Here is a 21,068-nt window from a genome sequence, read left to right as displayed (position 1 = left end):
GAACGGTGTTTTCTTCTTCTTGCTTTCAGCTTATTTTGATATTATGATTTATGACTGTAATTATATGTCTTCCCTAACAAGTTCCCAGAGAGCCAGAGGCAGTTAGACGAGGAACGAGATCGGGAACGCGAAAGGAAAGTAAAGGAAGAGAGGCCTCGGGCAAAGGAGATTACCTCAAAAGAAGAGAACAAAGAGGGTTCTGAAACCCGAACGTCTGCTCCGTCTTCAGAGGACCACCGTGGTGCAGGAAAGGACCACAGGCCTAATTCCCATATTCCATTCTCCTCTTCCCTTCCACAGCACCAGTCATATATGCCATATATGCATGGTTATGCCTATGGTCAAGGTTATGATCCAAACCACCCTGGATTCAGGGGGATGCCCTCCGTCATGATGCAGAATTACCCAGGTAAAGGCATCTAAATGAAAATGTATTTACTGAGGTTATTTAATTTATTTATTTTTTTAGTTTTAATTCTGCTTCCGCTCGCAAAGACAGATTGAAACTAATGTGTGCACCTCCTCTGAAGGTTCCTATCTGTCAGGCTACTCTTTCCCACCATATGGAAGTAAGATGGGCAATGGTGAAGAAGGGGAGAAATCTCGTGCCAGCCCCACCGTAAGCAGCAAGACTGCCTCAGAGTCCAAGGCCCTTGACATCTTACACCAACAAGCCAACCAGTATAAAAGCAAGTCGCCCACAGTCAGTGACAAGCCACCTCACGAGAGAGAGAGGGGAACAGGGGAACGGGAACGGGAGCGAGAAAGGGAAAGGGACCTGGATCGACCGCGCTCATCTCCTTCTCAGCGCATCATGCCAACACATCACCACCTAGGCTATCCTCTTCTCTCGGGACAATACGATCTCTCTTATGCTGCAGGTCAGTTTGTTTCAATGCTCACTTTCATTCATGCGCTCATGAGAATGTCATTGTCCACTGCCAGTAACGGTTAAAGACAAGTAAAGATATCTAAGACATTAGTGAAATGGAATGGAAATGACACACTGCTAAATACTAAGATATATATATATATATATATATATATATATATATATTCTGTTTTACTTCTGTAAAGTTTGGCTGACCTGAGTGGTTCCTTGGTATTGTAGTTACAACAAACATTTTTGTCTTTGTTGCACCAATAATGTTCATTACCACTTACAGGCCTTTCATCGTCTGCCATTGTTGCCAGTCATCAAGCTTCAGCCCCCTCCTTGTATCCACCAGCACGGAGGTGAGAATGGTAAGACATTTATGATAGACAGCTGGAGTAGGTGGGAGAGAAAGATCAGTTTCTCGATTAGGTGTTATGCCTGTACTTTTAAGTATTCGCTATCACACAAGTGCACAGTGGCATCTGAACTGTCTTCATCTTAGTTTGTGTTACACTGAGCTGTATATTTTCCAATGTCAGAAAAAAACCTCTCTTTGAAATCTTTAAAAGATAGACACAGTGTATTGCAGGCTTTAATCTGCTCTGAAGCCCCAGAATTATATAAGGATCCCCAGGCTAACAGGTCTTTTCAGGACAACAATAAGCTTCAATATCGGTGTCAGCCATCTTACTAAGCTTATACTGACCCCTGGTGGCTATGATTTTACTTGCTTTTTTTCATGTTTTCTCTATTGTGGTGCATTGGATATTCATGGACTGACTCTGTCTGTTTCATTTTCCAGGGAGACCTGATTGCTTCACCTCTCGTTCACAAATATACATGTGACTGGATCACATGGGGAAATATATGGAGTTCATTTAGACATCAGTTGAATGGTGTTTCTATATTTTTAGTTTTCTGCCAGAATGTGTGGCAGATCGCTGTTTTCCTAGTGTCTGTACCTCGTACCATACTGCGGACTGTGAGACCAGGTTCAAAGCCATTCATCTCTGCTGAAAATCACTGGCCTCTGAACTCTGAGAACTTTTTGAAGAGTCAGTCATACAAACTGATGATTAATACTGTTGGGGAGGTCCCCTCACTGACAGTATCTTTACAGAGATTTGGTATGGGTTGGAGGGTGAGATGAAAAGACTGAAGATAGTTTATCACCTTGCAATGTTTGAAGATGTTGCCCTTTTCTCCTTGTGTGCATCCTCACATTAAAAATTGTGTTAAGTAATGTGAACCATTTCTGGTTGTTCTCTAATGACCACAAGAGGGGTGCTGGGTGATTAATTTTTTTTTTTTTAATCATTGTCTCACATGTGGTCTATCTCTCTCACAGTCCTCATCCCCATATGCCTATAGACCTCATTACTCCATGTTGACCTTTTCATTAGGGTCAGTATAACTTTTCCCCACAGTGAAATACGGTCACCCTTCTCAGTGCAAAAGAAATGATAGAATGTGTTTTTTTCCCTCACAGTTAACATTCATCCACAGTAGGGGCTGCCTATCACTGTTTACCTACACTATTTATTGTAAGTGCTGATAGATTTCCCTGTATATTTTAATAATGTTCTACCGAACAGTGAAACTCAGCCTGCTGTAGGTCAAAGCTAGGTCAACTGAACGGTTCTGTCTCTGACAAGCTGTATCACCAGAGTTTTGTTTGTTGTTATAAGCAGTGTCAAAGTTCAACTCTCATTTAAGTACATGTAGTGTTCTCCACAAATCCCTCCGGTGCTGTAGCTGCCTTGAAGCTCCTTGATGCGTTTGTACCTGGAACCCTGTGAAAGGCCCTGCATTGCCACCGCTCTGAAATAAATGTCTGGTAATATGATGGAATAGGTAAGAGCTAGACCGGATGCTATTAGTCCATGCTCAACTGTGTAGCAGCGGGGAAGTGCAGAGGGACTTTTCAGACGGAGTTTTAAGGAGTCTTTAGAGCCAGGCTTTCCCTACATCTAGATGGAGTATATGTACTGTAGTGTGCAGGTGACTAGAATCGTGGAGGTTACTGTGGAGTTGGGTGGCACGTCAGAATAAACTCAGCAGTTTTGTGTGTTCGGTTTTTAATGTCTTTTTTTTTCTTTCTTTCTTTCTTTCTTTCTTTCTTTCTTTTTTTTTTTTAATAACTTCGCTATGAATGTGCATAGCACCTTCTGTTTTACTCCAGGACACTCAGTGTAGATGTAATGTGGATGGTGGCAGTGAATGCTCAAAGGTATTTTCAGAGAGAATGCTTTATTTGAATGTCTTTACATAGCCTATCATGATGTCACCCTAACACTAACAGAGCAATTGGTCACGTTGCTCAGCATGGTGTATGAAAGCGCTAAAAAGGTGAAACTGCAGAAATGTCACCTTTTTCCATTTCTCTCACACACTCCACTTTCAATGTGATCATGTCTGTATATATTGTACAGAGGAATTTTTTTAAAAAACACTATTGAAACACCGTCAAAGTTTACCTTGACATTTCATTGCTACTATGATATGAAAGCAGTCTGGAGGTTTTTGCCCCCCCCCCTCCCCCCCTTTTTTTTTGTTTTTCAGTCATGTCCTTTATCCCAGACAGAACATAAACATTAATTTTTAGTTTTGTTTTGGTTTATCACTGTCTACCTTCATTTTAAGGTCATTATCAGGGTTGACCTCATTTCTTTTCAAAATATGATGACGTTTTTGTTTGCAGTATCTCTAGAAATTACCCTGGATGAGTGCTGCTGAGCGTGTTTAAAAGTGGTTTATGTTTTACCCGACGGATACAAAGTGACATTGCGAGAGACCATGTCAGATTTACTGATTAAAACGATGTGCTCGGAGTGTTACCCTGGCTGTTGTTCTCACTTTCATGTGTAAACCACAAGAGTAATGCTTTGTCATTGCACAACAAAATTCGTGCAGAAGCAGGAATCCAAAATGTAGTAGAGGCTGTTAGGTATGGATTTCAAATTTCACTCCCAAATCCTCAGGATCGCTCCTTTGACGTAGTGTTTTTTGGAATTTCTTCATCTGCCACAGTTCATGTAGTACCTCTTTTTTCTACTTTCTTTGAGGTGCCATTGCTTGAATCTGTTCTTCACTATTCTGAATTGGTTAAATGCTTGAACATGCATATGATTGGATTTAAAATGCCCAAAAAATGAATACTCGTGTACCTGCTTTGTGTTGTGAATTTTACATGTTTCCTCAAAGGGACTTGGTGCACACTGAATCACAGGTATCTTAATCTGCAGTCGATTTGGATCTAATAATATTTAAAAAAACGAGTCATGGACCTTGACCTGTGAGAGTTTTATACTTTAAGTCTCTTGACTTGCCTTTGAAAGTATAGCCATCATGAGGAAAAACTTATGTTTTTTTTTCGGTGCAGGTTAGAGGAATTTTGTTTCCTTTTTTCGTCTGCTGAGGTTTATTCATCCAGTTACTTTGTCCATGTCATTATTGCAGTCTGTAAATCCTCTCAAATGGTGCTTAATCCACATTCTTTGTAATACTAGAGAAATATGTTGTGCACTCTTGCATGGATGGCATCCACTTCCCACGAGTTACCATCTCTCCGAATGTGCTCCATCCGTCTATGTCACAAAGTATCTGTTCGTGGTACTAAAAGGATGTTTACATTTTTTTATCGCTTTGTTTGGAGTATTCTCCCAGGTGTCACCCAAACTCTCCTAAATGACCTTCTGCTCCTTCTTGGACTTTATGTAAAAGTGTACATTACCACTTTTTTTTTTTTTATACAGTACTGTAACTTGCCTTTGTACATTTAGGCAAAAAAATAAATCTTTTTATGAGACAATCATTTCTTTCCTTGTGTGGCTTTTTTAGTCATTCTCTCTTCTCTTATGTGCTAAATCATTAGTGCTAATCTAGCCTTGTCCACCTAGTGCACTCTGGTCATCATCATTTTTTACTGCAAGTCTGACAGTAAAGCTCATTGGTCAGAAACACCAGTTAAAATGCCATAGACTGCATGTTACAACTGCTCAGTTAAACACAGAGAAGATTTTTGCCTTAAACGCATGTAACCACAGACCTCAAAACATGATTTAGAATGCAGCAGGAGATCAGGAAACTGCAGTATGATTCAGACACCAGTAGAGGACGCCCTCTGCGTGATTTTTTTTTTAACTAGCCCATCAGTGTATCTGTGCCTGCTAATCTGAATTGCTGGTCTGCATACAATAGGTTTCATAAATCAGGCAAATCCATTTTAACAGAACGTACCTCGCGCTATATTAGCAATTTAACATTTTATTAAATTCTAGTATTTCAATCTTTTAGAAACATATTTCTATGATACAACATGTACTTTGTTCACATCCTCTAGATTTGATAGCAAGCTTGGTTCATATTGACTTCAGAAGTTCAGAATGTGTAGGTAAGTGCATATAATAGCATATAATACCCTTTGACAGCAGGTTTATTGCAATAGTTGTTTTCAGCTAGTGGATCTTCCCGATGAGCTTTCAAGGGTATTAAAAAATATTTTATGCCCATGTGAATAAAAGCTTTTTGTGCCCAATGTGATGCAGCAGTGGAGATTATAGGATGATTTTGTTGAGTGTAAATGTAAAATCTGATTATCCCTCTGTTGGGAGGGGGAGAGGCAAGAGATATGCTGATGCAATGGCTTTTTCCGTGGGATCCTGAGAAGACAGCTCACTGACATGGAAGGACATGCTTTCTTTTGCTCTGCACTGACCTTTCAGTAGAGACTTGAGGTTTCATGGGATGCACTATATATGCGGCCAGCCCTGAGGCTCCATCAGTGGAGGGGTCTGACCCAGAGAGACGCCCTTATGGTCCTAGCACCTGGGCCCATCGCACCAAAGAAAGGTGAGACCACTTTTCTCTCATGATACAATGCCACAATGCTAATTGTGGGCAAAGTGTTCCGCAATATATACCAACATCCCAGTCAAAAAGAATTTTAGCAAGCTTATCTTAAGACCAGATACCATACATTACAGGGACCATACAAACATTTTATTCAATGCAAAAAGTTAGTTTTGTCTCAGTCATAGCCACAGTGGTCTGCACTGTTAGTGTTGTGTGTGCATTAGGCATATGCTTTGATCTTTTCAATCAAAACTCTCTTAGTATTCTCATGAGAGCATGTTCCTGTAGATACTCAAGAACATCAGCATCAATAAACTGGCCGTTTAACAAAGAAATGGTTTTCCAGTTTGCCTATTTAGTCACGCCTGTGATATCATTCAAATATTATGGAAAATAAATGGGTTACAGAAGATTCTGAAATACTAATTATTTCTAATTTGTAAATGCTTTGCTATGCCTTTATAGTAGGCCCCTGTAGTAACCAAATGTAAACCAGGTCATTTCAAAGTGTTTAACATGTTCAGTACTCCTGAGTTTTGGTTACAAACAGCTGGCTAAGAGACCTTTAGATCAGTAACAGCATCAGTGTAGTTTTGAATGTCAAAGCTGCAGATCTTTTTGTTGTTGTTGTTCTAGTTTGTTTGTTTGTTTTGTTTTTGCCTCAGATAAGGTGATAAATAACTGATTCTCAAACCACCAATGTCTAAAAGAAGATTTAAAAAAAAAGATTTAATGATATCCTTCAGTTCTTTATTGTCATAAGTAAATTTACGTAATTGGTTACCATTCCTTTACTATACTATAGCCCTTCGGAGCACTGTAAAAATAAATTAAAAAAATATATATATGTAGGTATTATAATAATAATTCTGATAGGATGAGCTTAATGTCTATATTATAAAGACATGGCCAGTTTCTTATTGGTAGATGGATTCCGGTAAACCAGTGTGTTAAATCAGTCGTGGACAGCAGTTAAGTCGTAAAGCGACTTCTGTAGAAAATTCTATAGTCATGTAGAAGTGAATGCTACAGTGTACAGTTCAGCCCACCCCTACTCTTGGATGCATGGCGCAACAGGCTTTCAAAGAAAGGTTCGATTTGCCTGCAGCCTAGGTAGGCTGAGTTGAGATAGGCCGTCGGGGGTGGCGTTTTCCGGTGTCTGTTCGCCCGAGATGATATGGCTTTGGTGAGTTCGTTTAAGTCACCTGGTTGATACCCGTCCCTGATGCAAGGAATGGAGTTGTCTACCGCTGGTATGTTGAGTATGAGCCGTTACACCATCATATAACCGCGGAAGACATGAAGAACGCTTTGGGATAGAAAAGGATATAGGTACGTTCATAGGGTATTTTTTAATGTGTTCGGGTGTTCTTTTGTAATTAGCCAGGGATGTAATTACTGTGAACCCTTCCATTACTGTACTGAGTGTTGAGAAAAACAGAGTACTGAGTACAATTAATTTCACTTCCTAGAAACGTTTTCTTCCCAGTATGACAACAGAGAAATAGTTAAGACTTAAACCAGCCTCGCGAATGAGAATAATCTGTAATTAAGACGTAGGCTGCCCTGCTTTTTCATAAGTTTATTATCATGACTGTCTGACTCATGTTCCAGTGAGTTAAGTAACATAAAACATACATGACAGCATTTGTTGTAAGATTTGCGAGAACAGTTCAGCTGACGTAGCACCATAGCAAGTGACTCTAGGTACATATACTTGCCCTATTTTCTTTGCATTGATAGCTTTCTTCAAAGGTGAACGCCATACCCTAGTCAGACATCTCTGGACTTTGAAGCTACGTTTGAGAAAGTCTAATGCCACTTTTGGTATAAACCTGAATGATTGTGAATGAACAAATATAGCTGTATAATAGTTTTGCAAATTCTGATGTTAGTTAGACCATAGTATGAAGGGGGGGCAATAGCTCCAGTTTGCAATATGTTTTGCTGATTAGTCTTAGAAAGTACTTTCTTCTCTGACCACTTGCATAAATGAAGACTGTATTACTAGAGCTGACAGTATGGAGGACTAGAGGAAAAAGAAAGGAAGAAAGAAAACCTTCACTTGCCTATTTTGTAGAGCAGGTGGGTGGACTGTGCCTGTCTTCTCTAACAAAGACTAGGGTGCAGCACTGGACTGCAGATGTTCTATAGGGGAGGTGAAAAGAAAGCCTTCGTTCCCTTCACCACAAATGCTGAAAGAGAGTTTCTGGGGCTTGGTTAGTCATGCATAATACCAAGCTGTTCTTGCTCACAGAATATTCAGTTTTGATTTTTGAATCAAGTCTTGATTTGGGAATCCAGTATTTATTTGAGTTTGCAGTTGAACTAATTTTTGGAGATATTTGTTTCATAGTACCATGCTGAATAGGGAACCGATTTTTGCCAGAGGCCAAAACACACACCCACATATCTGTGTTTAACTTTCACTGTTAAATTGTCAGCCCATGCATATTTTAGTAACTGTTATTCACCATGACCACACGCAACACCTATCGTCTTTGTATAGGTGAGTTTAAAGGAGCATTGTTCTGTGCCATGTTTCATTTAAGCACCTAAGACAAACAAAGAACACCATAAAACTTAAAAACACACCCATACACACAATAAATAAATAAATAAAGTTTGTGTTTCTGTAACATGCACTGTTGACACATGTTAAAAGTAGTTACCATTTGTACAGATGTACAGATACAGGAAAGGCACTTTCTCCTGTATGAAAAGCTAGTCTGATGACATTGCACTGTGCTCTGTGACATCATTCTGAAAAGAGTCACGTCGCAATGTGATATGATTCCATTTTTTCAAACTGCTTTCTTGTCCTATGCGTGGACATGATTTCCATTTATGTATTGTGCCTCCTGGCATATTCTGGCAAGTTCTGGCTCCAACAGTAGTTAGTCGCAACTGATGTGTTAGAAATGGTGCACTGTATCTTTAAAAGATGTCCTATGCTGCTGAGTGTAAGTTGATTAGGGTAAGTGGATTAGAGGTAGTCCTGTACAGGCCTGGGCTTGTATATATATGTCCTAATAAAAAGGAGGAGGAGGAGGAGGATGTGTACTGATTAACCTTCATGAGTAGGACAGCTCTTACTACGTCACTGTGAGACTTACCAGAGACACAGATAGACAAGAAACACTTATATTCTGTAGGGGCTTTTTGGTGACCATTTGTGTATCCACCACAAATACACGCCCTGGTGCTGAAACAAACCCAGAGGAGTTCCATTTGTGTAATGTATTAAAAGGATGTATTGAGACCCTGCTACTGTACTGATATTGGTGATCTTTCCAAAATCATGAAAACAGGATTTAACCCTTAGTAATGTTAACAAAGGGAAGGTTAAGTGAATCTTTTAGTGTACTGTTTCTTTAGTCTTTTGTGACCTAAAGGGCACTGCTGTTTTTCCGTAATAGACCCTAAGAGGACCGTGCAGCACTGCTTTCTGTAGCAGACTTAGCTGTTGACTGTACAGCTTTAGGTGCTGTCCTCTCTCAGGCATTTGTCCTTTGACATTGTCTGTTTATTGTACAAATATTATCATAAACACTTTGGATGATGGATTGTTGTGTGTTATAGAGGTATTCTGCACCCTCTCAAAAATGAAAAAGCTGTTTGTTGTGCCATATTGTGTCAGTCCTCTACTATATGTAAGGCAGTAATTCAAGTGTGACCTTCAAAACTGGAACATGTCTGCATTTTAATAGACACATTACCTGTAGTATAATGAATTTTCTCAATTAGAGATTATTAAAGTTATAAGACACCTTTTTAATTAACCATGGCAGTTGGATATATGGCTGGAGGGTAGATGTGTGTGTGTGTGCGTGTGTGTGTGTGTGTGTGTGTGTGCGCACGTGCATGCGTGTGTATGCACACACCCACAAGCTAATGTGTTATTACTCTTATGGGTGACATTTTAGCTCTGTATAGCTGTTTGGACTATGCACACATAAAGTAAATGCTGCACACATTTTGTCACTGAGTTATGTGTGTTTGTGCACAGGCCTAGAAGTGTGATGGAGCACCAGGAGCAAGTTGAGGATGCTGGCCTCCTCACAGCTCAGGACCTTACAGACCCCACAAAAGAGGAGGACACCCAGTGCCCCACACAGTTCAGGCAAGTCATCCCATGAACTCTTCACTACCTCTGTCTGCTTAACCTTGTGCATTCTGGAGCCTGTATTCTAATGACCATAAACATGTTCCTTACATCATTTGCATTATTGTAAAGCTGTGCCTAATATAAAGTAATAAAACCTTATTTTTAATATAGGGAAATAGAGTTAAGTAGAACAATAAAGTTCCCATCATTGCAAGGATATATGCTTCCTGATATTACAGAGCTCTGTTAAGGTATGAACCTGGTTTATATGATACAGATAGGAGTTTCTGTGTTGGAGCATGAACAGTAAGTGGTACTTTTTTCCCTTACTCACAAAGGCACCCTCCATAGGAAGGTGTCTAGAACACTTATCCCAAGGCATGGTCTTTCAGAAAGAGAAGTTTTTTTTTTCTTTTTCTATTTTTCCTTTTTCTTAAATTGCCTCGCTATTATGTTTTCTTGCTTGATCACAGCCGTATGTTTCTGTAGAGCAAAAAATTTCATCTGAAATGTTCTTCAAAACTCCATTACTGTGTTTCAGCATCTCGTTTACTTTCACATTCCATTTGCTGTCACTAACAGGTAGTTTACTTGCAGAGGAAAACGATACCAAGATTGAATAGTGGCGTAACCCAACCCCGTTGGTGCCAACAAGTGACGTTATACCAGGGGAATAGGTTTTGCATAATCATGTGCTAAGACAGGATATAATCTGTTGGAATTTGCTCCTAGAATGGATTGGGTGCAGAGGCCTATGGTTTGCTGAATCAGTAATGCCTATTCTGTCTTTATATCAATGAGCCTATTGTCCAGTTACCCAGGATAGTGTTCCACAAGTCACATTAGAAGTGTTGTGTTGTGCTATGCCTTTAGAGGTGGCCAGTTCAGGGTTTTTAGAGATGGTCTTGAGCTCTGAGCCTTGTGACCTTTTGTCTTTTTGCGTGGTATCAGTTGAATTATTGACAATATGTTCTTCACTCACTACGCCACAGAGGTGTTGCCTTTCTGGTTGCATCTTCAGTTGGGCTCTTAATTTGTTTTGCTATGCAGTGCCACAGCCAAGGGCACACAGACAGCTTGCTTAAGTGGTAACTCTCCACCTCCACGGGTACAGGAGGAGGGGCCCGATCTTGGGCATCACTGTCGTCATCCAAAACCCCCCCCCCAAAAACCTGCAACGTTGTACAGTGCCTTACTTCAGAAATCAATGAATAGATTTCAATGAGGGGCAAATTTTGTACTTAGAATTTGCATTTAGTGTTTGTTTTTTATAGAGTCAGATATGTTTAGCTACCCACTTGTTTACCAGATGTAGTCAGGCGTTAATTAGAATAGTGTGTATTAATAACGCATGGTGTGGAGGGCTTTCCCCATGGAATTCCTGTGTGTTTTTAATAAGCATGTCTGCTTACATCAGGGGAGCAGAAAAGGTATGCCAAGCCTATTTATAGATACACACACACACACACACACACACACACACGTATATATAAATATATATATATATATATATACACACACACACACACACACACATACAGACATGTATACACATATATATGTGTGTATACATACACACACACATACATATACATGTATATATGTGTGTGTGTGTGAGTGTAGTGCGTAACGTGTAATTCCAAGTTTAAATGCTTTCAAAGAAATTAACAAATAATTTAGTAGCCTGATATTAGCTATAAAGTGCAAAAATACTAACCATATAAAAAGTACTTTTGCAGATAATGCGGTATTTGTTTGAGATCCCAGTATGCTTCTAGCCCTTTCTCTAACAAACTGTTATTATCGAGGCAGACAGAGGCAGAACTGCATGTAGTGGGACAGACTAAGTGTGGTTTGGATTAACCCCCATGTTACTAGCTGTTCATAGAGAGTGGATGACTAGTCTGGTCATCTGACTCTGGTAATTACTCTCTGGTGACTCATCTCGACGTTACAGAGAGAGTGTGTATTCCCTTAGCCTGTGTGCTATGTCATGGAGCCCTCCCCAGAGCCTAACGTGGCACAGGGAGAAACAGAAGGGTGCGTCACGCTGTCCTTCCTACTGGAGCTGTGCAGCTTCACAGCTTACATTACTGCTTTGCATCATCACTTTGAGTCTGAATACAGGACACGTCTCTGGCTGCTTTCTGATGACAACCATGACAGGAAGGTTTCTTTGCCTTGACGTATTAATATGAACTTGACTCAAAACTCAACCCGTTTGTTTCAAACGGGTTGAGCTTTGAAGAATTCCTTTTCTTTAAAAAAAAAAAAAAAAAACACATAAAGGCTTGAATGTATGCAAAAATGTCATTCAGTGTCATTCACTTACAGAACCCTCTCTTAATTTAATGTGAAAAAGAGCAAGGCCAGATGACCTAGGCCACCTGTACTTACTCTCTCTCAGCAGCTGTTAGATTATTTGTCAGTGTGGAGACAAACTCTCTGCTCCTCTCTTGGCCCATTGCCTGTGTCCTCTGAGTCCTCTCTGAGGGGCTGAGGTGTACAGGCTCAGGTGGTGAACAGAATGAGCAATGATGTGCATATTCTCAGGTGTAATCTTAGACCATCTAGAATAGTCGTGTCATGTGTGGAAGAAAGGCTCTTCCCTGTATTACAGGCTAAAATGGGAGATCTCTTAAATGCTTATTATCTTTAAATGCTTATTGTCTTAAATGCAAAAATGTCTCTAGTGTGGTATGGTTTGTTTGTTTGTTTTTTTCAAATGGGCTGTTAATGTTGTATGTTGTTGGACACATTATTTTGCAAGTCTTATTAAAAATGTTGCATATATGATACAACACTGAGTTTCGGGCTAACTCCTCTGCTTTACTTGGTCATTTTTTTTAAATTAATGATCTCATCAGCTGGAAAAAGAAGCTCAGCATTATTCCACGAGACTTGGGGAAAATCTCTGCAGAAATGTTTCTTACACACGTTTTCAGCTTCGATGCGCCCTGGAGCTTGTCTCAATTAGTGTTTTCACAGCTGCTCCATCTTTTAACACTTTTAAGTATTAGCACCATTATTTATCATCAAAAGCAGTACAATGGGACTGAAACTCAGTCTGCCTATTTTTGTTTCTGGGCTGGCATGTCCCTTGCCTGCTCGTTCTTGCTTACTTTGAAGTTTCCAAAACATACTGATAAGCTTGCAAGTATCACATTTTAAAAAAGATTTTGATCTTACCTGAAATAGCAAAGCGTCATATGAAACCACAGCCACTCAAGACATGGAAGGTTACATTTTTGTCCTAAATCTATGTCTAGTTCAAAAATTATGTCAGTTTGCCAGAAAGCAATTCGACTGTATTAAAGCATTAGACTGTAGGTGCTGTGGTCTTATAGGCCAAACACCAGGTTACCATAAGTGGTATGATGTACCATATAGAATAGTTTGAATACTTTGAATAGCCTCTGTTCATCTGATATGCACGCTGATTGGTCAGAGACCCATCAGCCCATTTTTAGAACTTGCACTGTAGATGCTCTACTGTTTTGAGAGGACACTGGTTCATTTTAACTGGAGTCATAAGAACAAGTCAAGTCTGCCACAGTGCCTCAGGCCTTAAACATGAACATGACCATATGACTATGGTCTCATCATGCCTTGAGTTAAAAGTGCCTTTGTTCATATCTACTGAATTGAGAAGCTCATCCAGCGGTTGTCTTTCCAAACACAGTTACAGGTTATAACTCAGTTACAACCAAACTCAGTTACAGGTTTATGATTTGGAATATAATGCTGATTATTTGTATCAATGCATGTAAACAGGCAGGCGCATATATTCATCTTCCATTTCTGTAAAAGTTTATATGTGTTAAAACTTTCATTGTATACAAATATGAAAATGAGTTCTGCACTTCTCTGGTGTGGTGGTGGTGGTAACGTGTTTCCTTCTGCTTTGCGATTTTGTTAACTGCAGACTGCAGACTGCTGTAGTGTTGTAGCCAAAAGAAAATATATACAAACATTTGTAGGGGCAGAAAATTATATCGAGATTAGCTTTTATTTAAGTTAAGGGTGCAGGATTTCTTGTTGGCTGCACAGATAAGTTCTACAAATAACCCAATGATACATAGTCTGCTACATACACACTCACTATTGGTCATGAAAGCAATTTCCATTTCCTTATGTGTATTGCCTTCTTCATGACAGGGTGCAGTTGATAGATGACCTGACATATGAAGATGTCAAGAAATGCTACCGTGGATCTGTGAGTAAAAACTCTCCATACATTTCTTATAGAAACAGAATTAATTTTTTTTTTTTTCCCCTTATTCATTTCGAGTAGCGTGTATGCTTGCTTATTTTTTCTTGATGATTTTTTATCCCTCTTCATCTTTTTTCCCCTTTGTACTATTTTTAATTAAAAACAAGTGGTGTTATCAGAGTAGAGCCACAGAGGGCTGTCTTTTCTTTTATAGGCTAGTCTTTGTTGTAATATCTTTATGTGTTCTCTAAGAAACAGCACAGCGCCGCCTCTTTGACCTACAGGTAGACCATAGGTAATGGAATACACCAGATGTCTGTCAGGAAATAATAATAAAAAAAAGAAAACTTGGGTCAAGGCCATGAGCCAATAATATCACCCTGTATTTCACATCCAGTCTCTAACCTAGGTATGGGATTATATTGCTGTGTGTTAACCTCAGTGAGCGTGTGACCTTATTATATGAGAAGTTGTAGAGCTGTAATATCTATAATTGCATTCAGTGGTAGCGGCTCAAGCTCCGTGATTGCACAATGCCAGGTTTAAACATTAAAAGAAGCCTCCACTTAGAAGCCCCCATCTGGATCACGACTATTATCTAAATGCTCAGTTGTGCAGCAGTGCGCGATGAAGCGTACTGACATGAGCTTCAGGAAACCCAAGTGTGAGTGTGGGTTTTTTTTGTGCAATAGAGAGTGAAGCTTCCGCCGAGGTGCCGTGGGTGTTTCTGCTGCAGGTCTGCTCTCTGACAGACATTATCAGAGCACTGAAGGGAAAGAGGCGGTGTAACAGAGGGACTGAAGTAAGAGGAGACCAGGCTACTGGATCAGTTCACAGGAAAGAGTAAGAGAGCTGTTTGTTGGCTCAGCAGGCCTGGGACACGGGACAGGGACTGTGGCATACGAGTCCGTCTCTGACGCGAATGCGCATGCACAAGCGCTCTCGCGTTCAGCAGAAGAGAGGTGCAGTGTGAGGCTGCTTCGCGCTGCGTGCGGAGTGTTGTGTCAGCATGCTCAGCCTGGTGCAGAGCTCTCGTTCTCTGAAAGAGAGAAGCGGTCGGCAGAAGAGTTCTATACAGGAGCTTATCCCTTTGCCTTGTTCTTCTTCACAGACTGTCAGCAAGTACAACTCTCAGTACCACAAACTGTTCCAGAATGTACCCAAGGAAGAGATACTGATGAAAGGTAAAAGTTGGTCTAGATGTCTCTCTCTCTCTCTCTGTCTCCCTCTCTCTCTCTGTCTCTCTCTCTCTCTCTCTCTCTGTGCTATTCTCATTGCTGCATTACGACTCAAAACCATACATAGATCTTTGCAGAGTTTTCACCTCAAATCATTTTACAGCTTGGATTTAGAAATATATAAATTAATCATTTGTGACAATAGTTCAGCACACAAGAATTTTGATGGTCCAATGAGCCCCTTGCTCATTGTCCTAAGTGTGAAACATTCTAGAACTTTAGAAGTTTAGTCTGAAAAATATATTTGATGTGTCATATCAGATTTGTGTACTCTTTATGAACATTATATCTGTGTCTGCTGTCTGAATGTCTTTTGGGAGTTATATGACTGTATGTTTGGCAATTTTTTCCATGACCTCTTCCACAGTATACTCTTGTGCTCTTCTGCGAGACATTCTACTGCAAGGCCGACTGTACATCTCCAGAAACTGGCTTTGTTTCTATGCCAACCTATTTGGCAAGGACATCAAGGTGAGTATCAGTCACTTGGTAGATGGCAGTAGCTTGGCTAGATTGTCAAAGCCATCACCCCTCATATCACAAACACCTTTGGAGATATTCATGGTTCTGGCTAAAATTAATCTAAGTTAACAGCACAAAGTTTTTGGAAGTTGTCTGGTTTATTTTTAACTTAGCTCTTCCTTTAGTTTTGATGTTTTGTTTGTCCTCTTAAGGGACATTTTACATGAAACAGAAATAGCGCTGTGAGTGGTGTATTCTTTGCCTCACATTTCCTCTTCATTCTCACTTGTTTTCTCTCGCAGGTTGCCATTCCTGTGGTGTCTGTGCGGCTGGTGAAGAAGCATAAGACTGCGGGCCTTGTTCCTAACGGTCTTGCCATTACCACTGACACCAGTCAGAAGGTACGTTGTCTGAGACTGCAGGTCAGGGCTGAGTCTGTGGAAATATAGCTCAGTCAGCAAGCGCAGAGAATCGGAAAACAGCTGCCATGCAAATGCTAATCGAAGCTGTTTAGTGATATTCAAAGAGTCTGAAGGGCACCTAGGTTTACTCATTTCACTCACGTACCAACACCCACATTTACCACATATCCAAATGAAGGAAGAGTTTGAAACTGTGTGTGTTCAAGATGCTTACTCACTGCCAACGACACATATACATGTTAAGTTAAGTGTTATGACCTGTTTTCTTTATCTGCGTCATACTGGGCTGTATGGTTTTTGTTTGGAGGTTTACAGACGTAGTTCGATTTCTGTACGTTGCCATTTCTCAAAGCCCATATCACTGCTTTTTTTCCTGTGGTGATGTCAGCCTGACCTTGATGTAGCTCAGAAGTATAGAATGACACCTCTGCCATTCAGAACTGTGTTTGCCTAAGGTTGGTTATGTAATTGTTAGCTGTAACACTTAAATTGTTGCACTGAAATGGCAAAAGTTGAGGAAGTGATGGATCTGGGTTCAGAGGTTGGAATACAGCATGTTTTTTTTTTCCAAATGCAGGGGTTAAGATTTTAAATGATAGGCTTTCCCAACCTAAATGAGTTAACTGTTAATTAACTGTTCCATAAATTTCCAGCATTCCAATAAAATGTCATTCTCATTGCATTGTAGTAGGTTCTGGAATACGTATATATTGATTTTGAAATCTTATAAATCTTATGGGTGTGTGTGTGTGTGCGTGTGTGTGCATGTGTGTGCATGTTTACGAGTGTTTGTGTTTGTGTGCTACACCTGTCGGGATGTGTTTACATGATAGTATGTACACTTTGCACTTTGCATATGTGTGTCCGTTTCTGTACAGACTTGTGTTTCCTTGTGTGTGCATTAGGCCATTTGGAGACCTTAATCCTCTCTTTGCTCCCCCTTGCAGTATGTATTTGTGTCTCTCCTGTCCAGAGACAGTGTATACGACATATTGAGGAGGATCTGCACACATCTGCAGGTGAGATAATGCATTATCCTACCATGACGAATTGGATGAAACATTCAAGAAAGACGATCTAAGTATTATTTTTAATTATGATTGTTGAATAGTAAATCGTCTGTGTAATAAGGTAAACTCATTTCTCATGGACTGTACATAGGTTAATGGCAAGAAGAGCCTCAGCCTCAAACAGTACATGGAGGAGCCCAACACTTTATCGTTGGTAAGCCTTGGACTCTGGACTTCTGACCTCAGCTGCTTACTTTCAGTACAATAATACAGTACACGTCCGCAGGGGAAAGCAGATAAATATTCATGGGTCAAATTATCTAATATAATTATGCATTAAAATTTGAGTTGATAGCATGATGGTTGTGAGTGATAATTGATTAGATTTGCCACTGTAAGTGTAATTAAGTGTATATCAGTTTCAGTTTTGTATATACCCAGGTGTGTACCCAGATAATTCATCAGTTTATAGTGATCCTTTGTTCCAGATTATACTGAAATGCTGGCTGTTGTCAGGAATAAAGTCAGATATGATTAATTTCAAAATAATTTAGGGCTTTAGTTGACGTGATTGATGACGTCGATGATGAAAATGCGTCAACATCAATATTTTAAACCGACGCATTGTTTTTTATTTAACCGTTTTTATTTAACTGATTAGTCGATAGATTAATCAATAGAAAAACAGTCGTTAGTGGCAGCTCTAGCACCAATTATGTAGTGACATTGAAGAAAAAACATTTGTTATAATGTCTAGAAATCAAAAAGGTAAATTCATAAAAATAAGAAAACGATGTGCCAGTTTAAAATATGGATGTCAACGCATTTTCATCGGTGAAATCATCGATTATGTCGACAAATAGTGGCAGCCCTAAAATAATTCAGCATAATGATTGCAAATCTACAATCATATATTTAACACAAAACCTTTGTTTCATGTTTTTGTGATGAAGAGATTTATATTTAACAAAAATTAGCAATTGCATCTTATCATAGACAGAGCTCACAGCCAAGTTTTTATCAAGTGATTTATTAATGATACTAATGGTGGTTAAGGTGTGAGTACATGGTACTTCCATACAGAGATTCTGTTGTTGATGATGTTACTGTCAGTATGACATGAGTGATGAGATGAATGAGACTCTGCTATACATTCTAACACTGCCCTCTATGTGCCCAGGATGAGTTCCCTGCTCCTGGTGAATTTCCACCAGTGCTTAAGTGGAGAAGGAAAGCTTCAGTAGCTTCTGTGTCTTCCACTCTGCCTGATCTTCTGGGCAATTCCACCAGCAGTCTGAGTGCAGTGGAAGCAACATTTCAGACAGATGAACCTCTAGAAGGTGAGCAGAGCACCATCCACACAGGAACACTTACAGGATACATGTGCTGACTACATGCATTTATATATACTCAGCCCTGTTTTACCCCCATCAAAGTGCTCCCCACCAGACCATAAACCTGAAAGGACTTGATTGGTGAACATGTGGTTAATATGTTGTTAAAATTCTCTGATATTGCACTGATGCTTATGTGCAGTGTGCCTTTGCTTTTCAACATATATAGGGTCCCATGGGTTTCTCAAGCCACCATTAGGGGGCACTGTGATGTCCATGAATAGTTTTTTTTTTTTGCTCTTTGAAAGGGAGCTCAATTTACTGCTTTTCCAAAGAAATTAAATAATGAAAAATAAGGTTTCATTTAGTTAAAAGCTTGTTTTTTTTGCTGCAGTAGGCTTATCTTTTAGGTCATCCATAGATATTTTCAGCCCAGTACATGCTGTGATCCCTTCTTAAATCCTTTGGCATGACGAACTGGGACTAGACAGTCCATATTTGGTGCAGTCCATTTGTATTATGCAATGGGGGATTAAGCGAAAACAGAGATTTCAGAAATCTCAGGATTGTATTAATAATCTGTGATCTGTGATTCATCAGTGGATGAATTTTATATATATATATATATATTTTATATATATATATATATATATATTTTCTTTTTCTTTTTTTTCATTGTGCTTTTTCATATCATTATTTGATGAGGTTTTTTTTATCCTTTTAGAATCTTTGCAAAATAAGACTTAAAGAAAGTTTGTAACTCATTGTTATAGCTATTTTAATTATTTTAATTTTAATATGATCTATTATATCGGCTACAACAACTGTAATAGATACCGCATTTATAATTCAACTGTATTATAATAGTTATAATTACTTTGAACCGTATTTTTGAACCATGTCTTTTGAACCGTGTCTAATGTGTCATAATTTGACATAATTTCCTCAAGATATATCTGTCTCTGAATTTGCAAGTTCAGACACCTGATGATGTTAGTCAAATGAAACATAAATACATAACCAGGGCTATAGAGATTGTAGGTGTTATGTTTCCCACATGACATTGAACCATTCTTTCCAGTAACCTCTGCATATTATTTTAGAAAATACCTGTAACCATATAAAAAGAGCAGTTAGCTTGAAAGTAGTCTGCATTGAACTGAATGTGTTAATACCACAAGTAATTTAAACAATTTTGTGGTCTGAATTGCACACATTGTGTTTTGCAGAGAGAGGACTAGAGGCAGAGAAGATCCTTTTGACAGAACCAGTACCAGAACTTGGCCATATGGAGTACCAGCTGTTAAAATTCTTCATCCTGCTGTGAGTGTAACAGAGCTCTGCCATTAGATGCCTGCACTTTTGTTTCACTGCGGTCCTCCCGCTAATAACGCTCCTGTGGAAATGTCCATGCTGACAAGTACATATCTCTTATTTTCTGTACATGTTTTAGCTGAGTTTAGACATTTCTGTAGTCTATATAGATAACTTTTCAACAGTAAATTCTATTGTACATGTACAGGTCTGTGTATGTCAGTCACAGAAAGAATGAATCTTTACACCAATGCAATAGAGAATAAATATTTTGGTTCCGTTGGTTCAGCTCTTGTATGTTTCTGAGCTATTGCAACTAACATGATTATAGCTGGGCTGAAATTCCTTTTGTAGCACATCTTTACATAATGTGCTTTACATGTCCAATACTGCTATCTAGTGGTCAAAATAATCATATTCACCATACCTAAGTATGCTCTTACAAGTGGCACTGCATAGTATGTCCTCCATTGCATTGTTGGTTTTTGGCTTACATCCCTTAACGTGTTGTTGTTTTTATGTATTTGCCTGTAATTCACATACATTGTTTCCATCAATATGAGATGTCGTGGAGATGAGTGACTTTACTGAGACTGTGCTTTCTGCTGTTCTAATCCATCCTGCAGCATCATCATGCTCATCCTGTCCTCCTGTTACCTAGCCTTCCGGGTGTGTAGTCTGGAGCAACAGCTCTCTTTCCTGAACACCAATGCTGCTTTGCCCCTCAGAGAGAGGTGAGACCCCATCAAATAGCCCCCTTGCACTAGTTGTTTTGTGGAAGTTTCCTTAATTACCCTCATGTTAACACTCAGAATGTGTCTTCATACAGGTAACTGAAGCTGGACCATGCTGTTCACAGGACAGACTACCCACAACAAGCCCATAGTCCTCTGTGTTCAAACCATGACTATGCAAACTGACTCTTATTTACTGACGTTGAAATGCGGATGACAAGTCCTCTGTGACAGACTGAAGAAAATAAGAGGGGGAAGCTACTGTAGTACTTATTGCTCACAGGTCCGCTGACTTCAGTCAAGTCTTTCTAATCAACTGTCCGTGAGAGACAGGTCGGAAACGGGAGCAGGGATACTTGCTCTCCACGCTGGATGCAGTTTGATGGGGCAGTAAAGAGAGAACATTTAGATGACTACAGCAAAAGGCACTGTGGTCATCTCTCTCCTTTTCATCCCGTCATTTCCTGCTACAGGACTTCCAGGACTACAAAAAATAGCAGCG

General features: G+C 39.5%; 2 protein-coding genes across 2 annotated transcripts in view; both read left to right on the top strand.

The window, feature by feature from the left end:
* The window catches only part of znf609b (zinc finger protein 609b), a 36,407-nt gene extending 34,257 nt beyond the window's left edge, over window positions 1-2,150 (top strand). The window contains exons 6-9 of the mRNA XM_030766636.1: window positions 82-409; window positions 531-881; window positions 1,167-1,245; window positions 1,680-2,150. Of these exons, the coding sequence (XP_030622496.1) occupies window positions 82-409; window positions 531-881; window positions 1,167-1,240 (753 nt within the window). The 3' untranslated portion in view covers window positions 1,241-1,245; window positions 1,680-2,150. The remainder of the gene's footprint in view (window positions 1-81; window positions 410-530; window positions 882-1,166; window positions 1,246-1,679) is intronic.
* Window positions 2,151-5,618: 3,468 nt separating this feature from the next.
* On the top strand, window positions 5,619-20,570 carry gramd2aa (GRAM domain containing 2Aa). The gene is made up of 12 exons (XM_030766884.1): window positions 5,619-5,728; window positions 9,741-9,836; window positions 13,522-13,527; window positions 13,998-14,055; window positions 15,164-15,236; window positions 15,658-15,761; window positions 16,055-16,153; window positions 17,122-17,193; window positions 17,336-17,398; window positions 18,365-18,524; window positions 19,748-19,841; window positions 20,459-20,570. The coding sequence occupies exons 1-12, from the start codon at window positions 5,619-5,621 to the stop codon at window positions 20,568-20,570; spliced, it is 1,047 nt and encodes a 348-aa protein (XP_030622744.1).
* The last annotated feature ends 498 nt before the right edge of the window (window positions 20,571-21,068 follow it).

The sequence above is a fragment of the Chanos chanos genome, chromosome 2, assembly GCF_902362185.1.
Source record: "Chanos chanos chromosome 2, fChaCha1.1, whole genome shotgun sequence".
NCBI classification, from domain to species: domain Eukaryota; kingdom Metazoa; phylum Chordata; class Actinopteri; order Gonorynchiformes; family Chanidae; genus Chanos; species Chanos chanos.
This window is presented reverse-complemented; position numbering and strand designations above follow the sequence as displayed.

Bases quoted from the DNA above. Each gene is read 5' to 3' on its own strand.
- gramd2aa (XM_030766884.1), top strand. From the start codon at position 5,619: ATGGGATGCACTATATATGCGGCCAGCCCTGAGGCTCCATCAGTGGAG. The intron at 15,237-15,657 runs GTAAAAGTTGGT...CCTCTTCCACAG, and splicing joins GGAAGAGATACTGATGAAAG to TATACTCTTGTGCTCTTCTG. The intron at 19,842-20,458 runs GTGAGTGTAACA...TCCATCCTGCAG, and splicing joins TTAAAATTCTTCATCCTGCT to CATCATCATGCTCATCCTGT.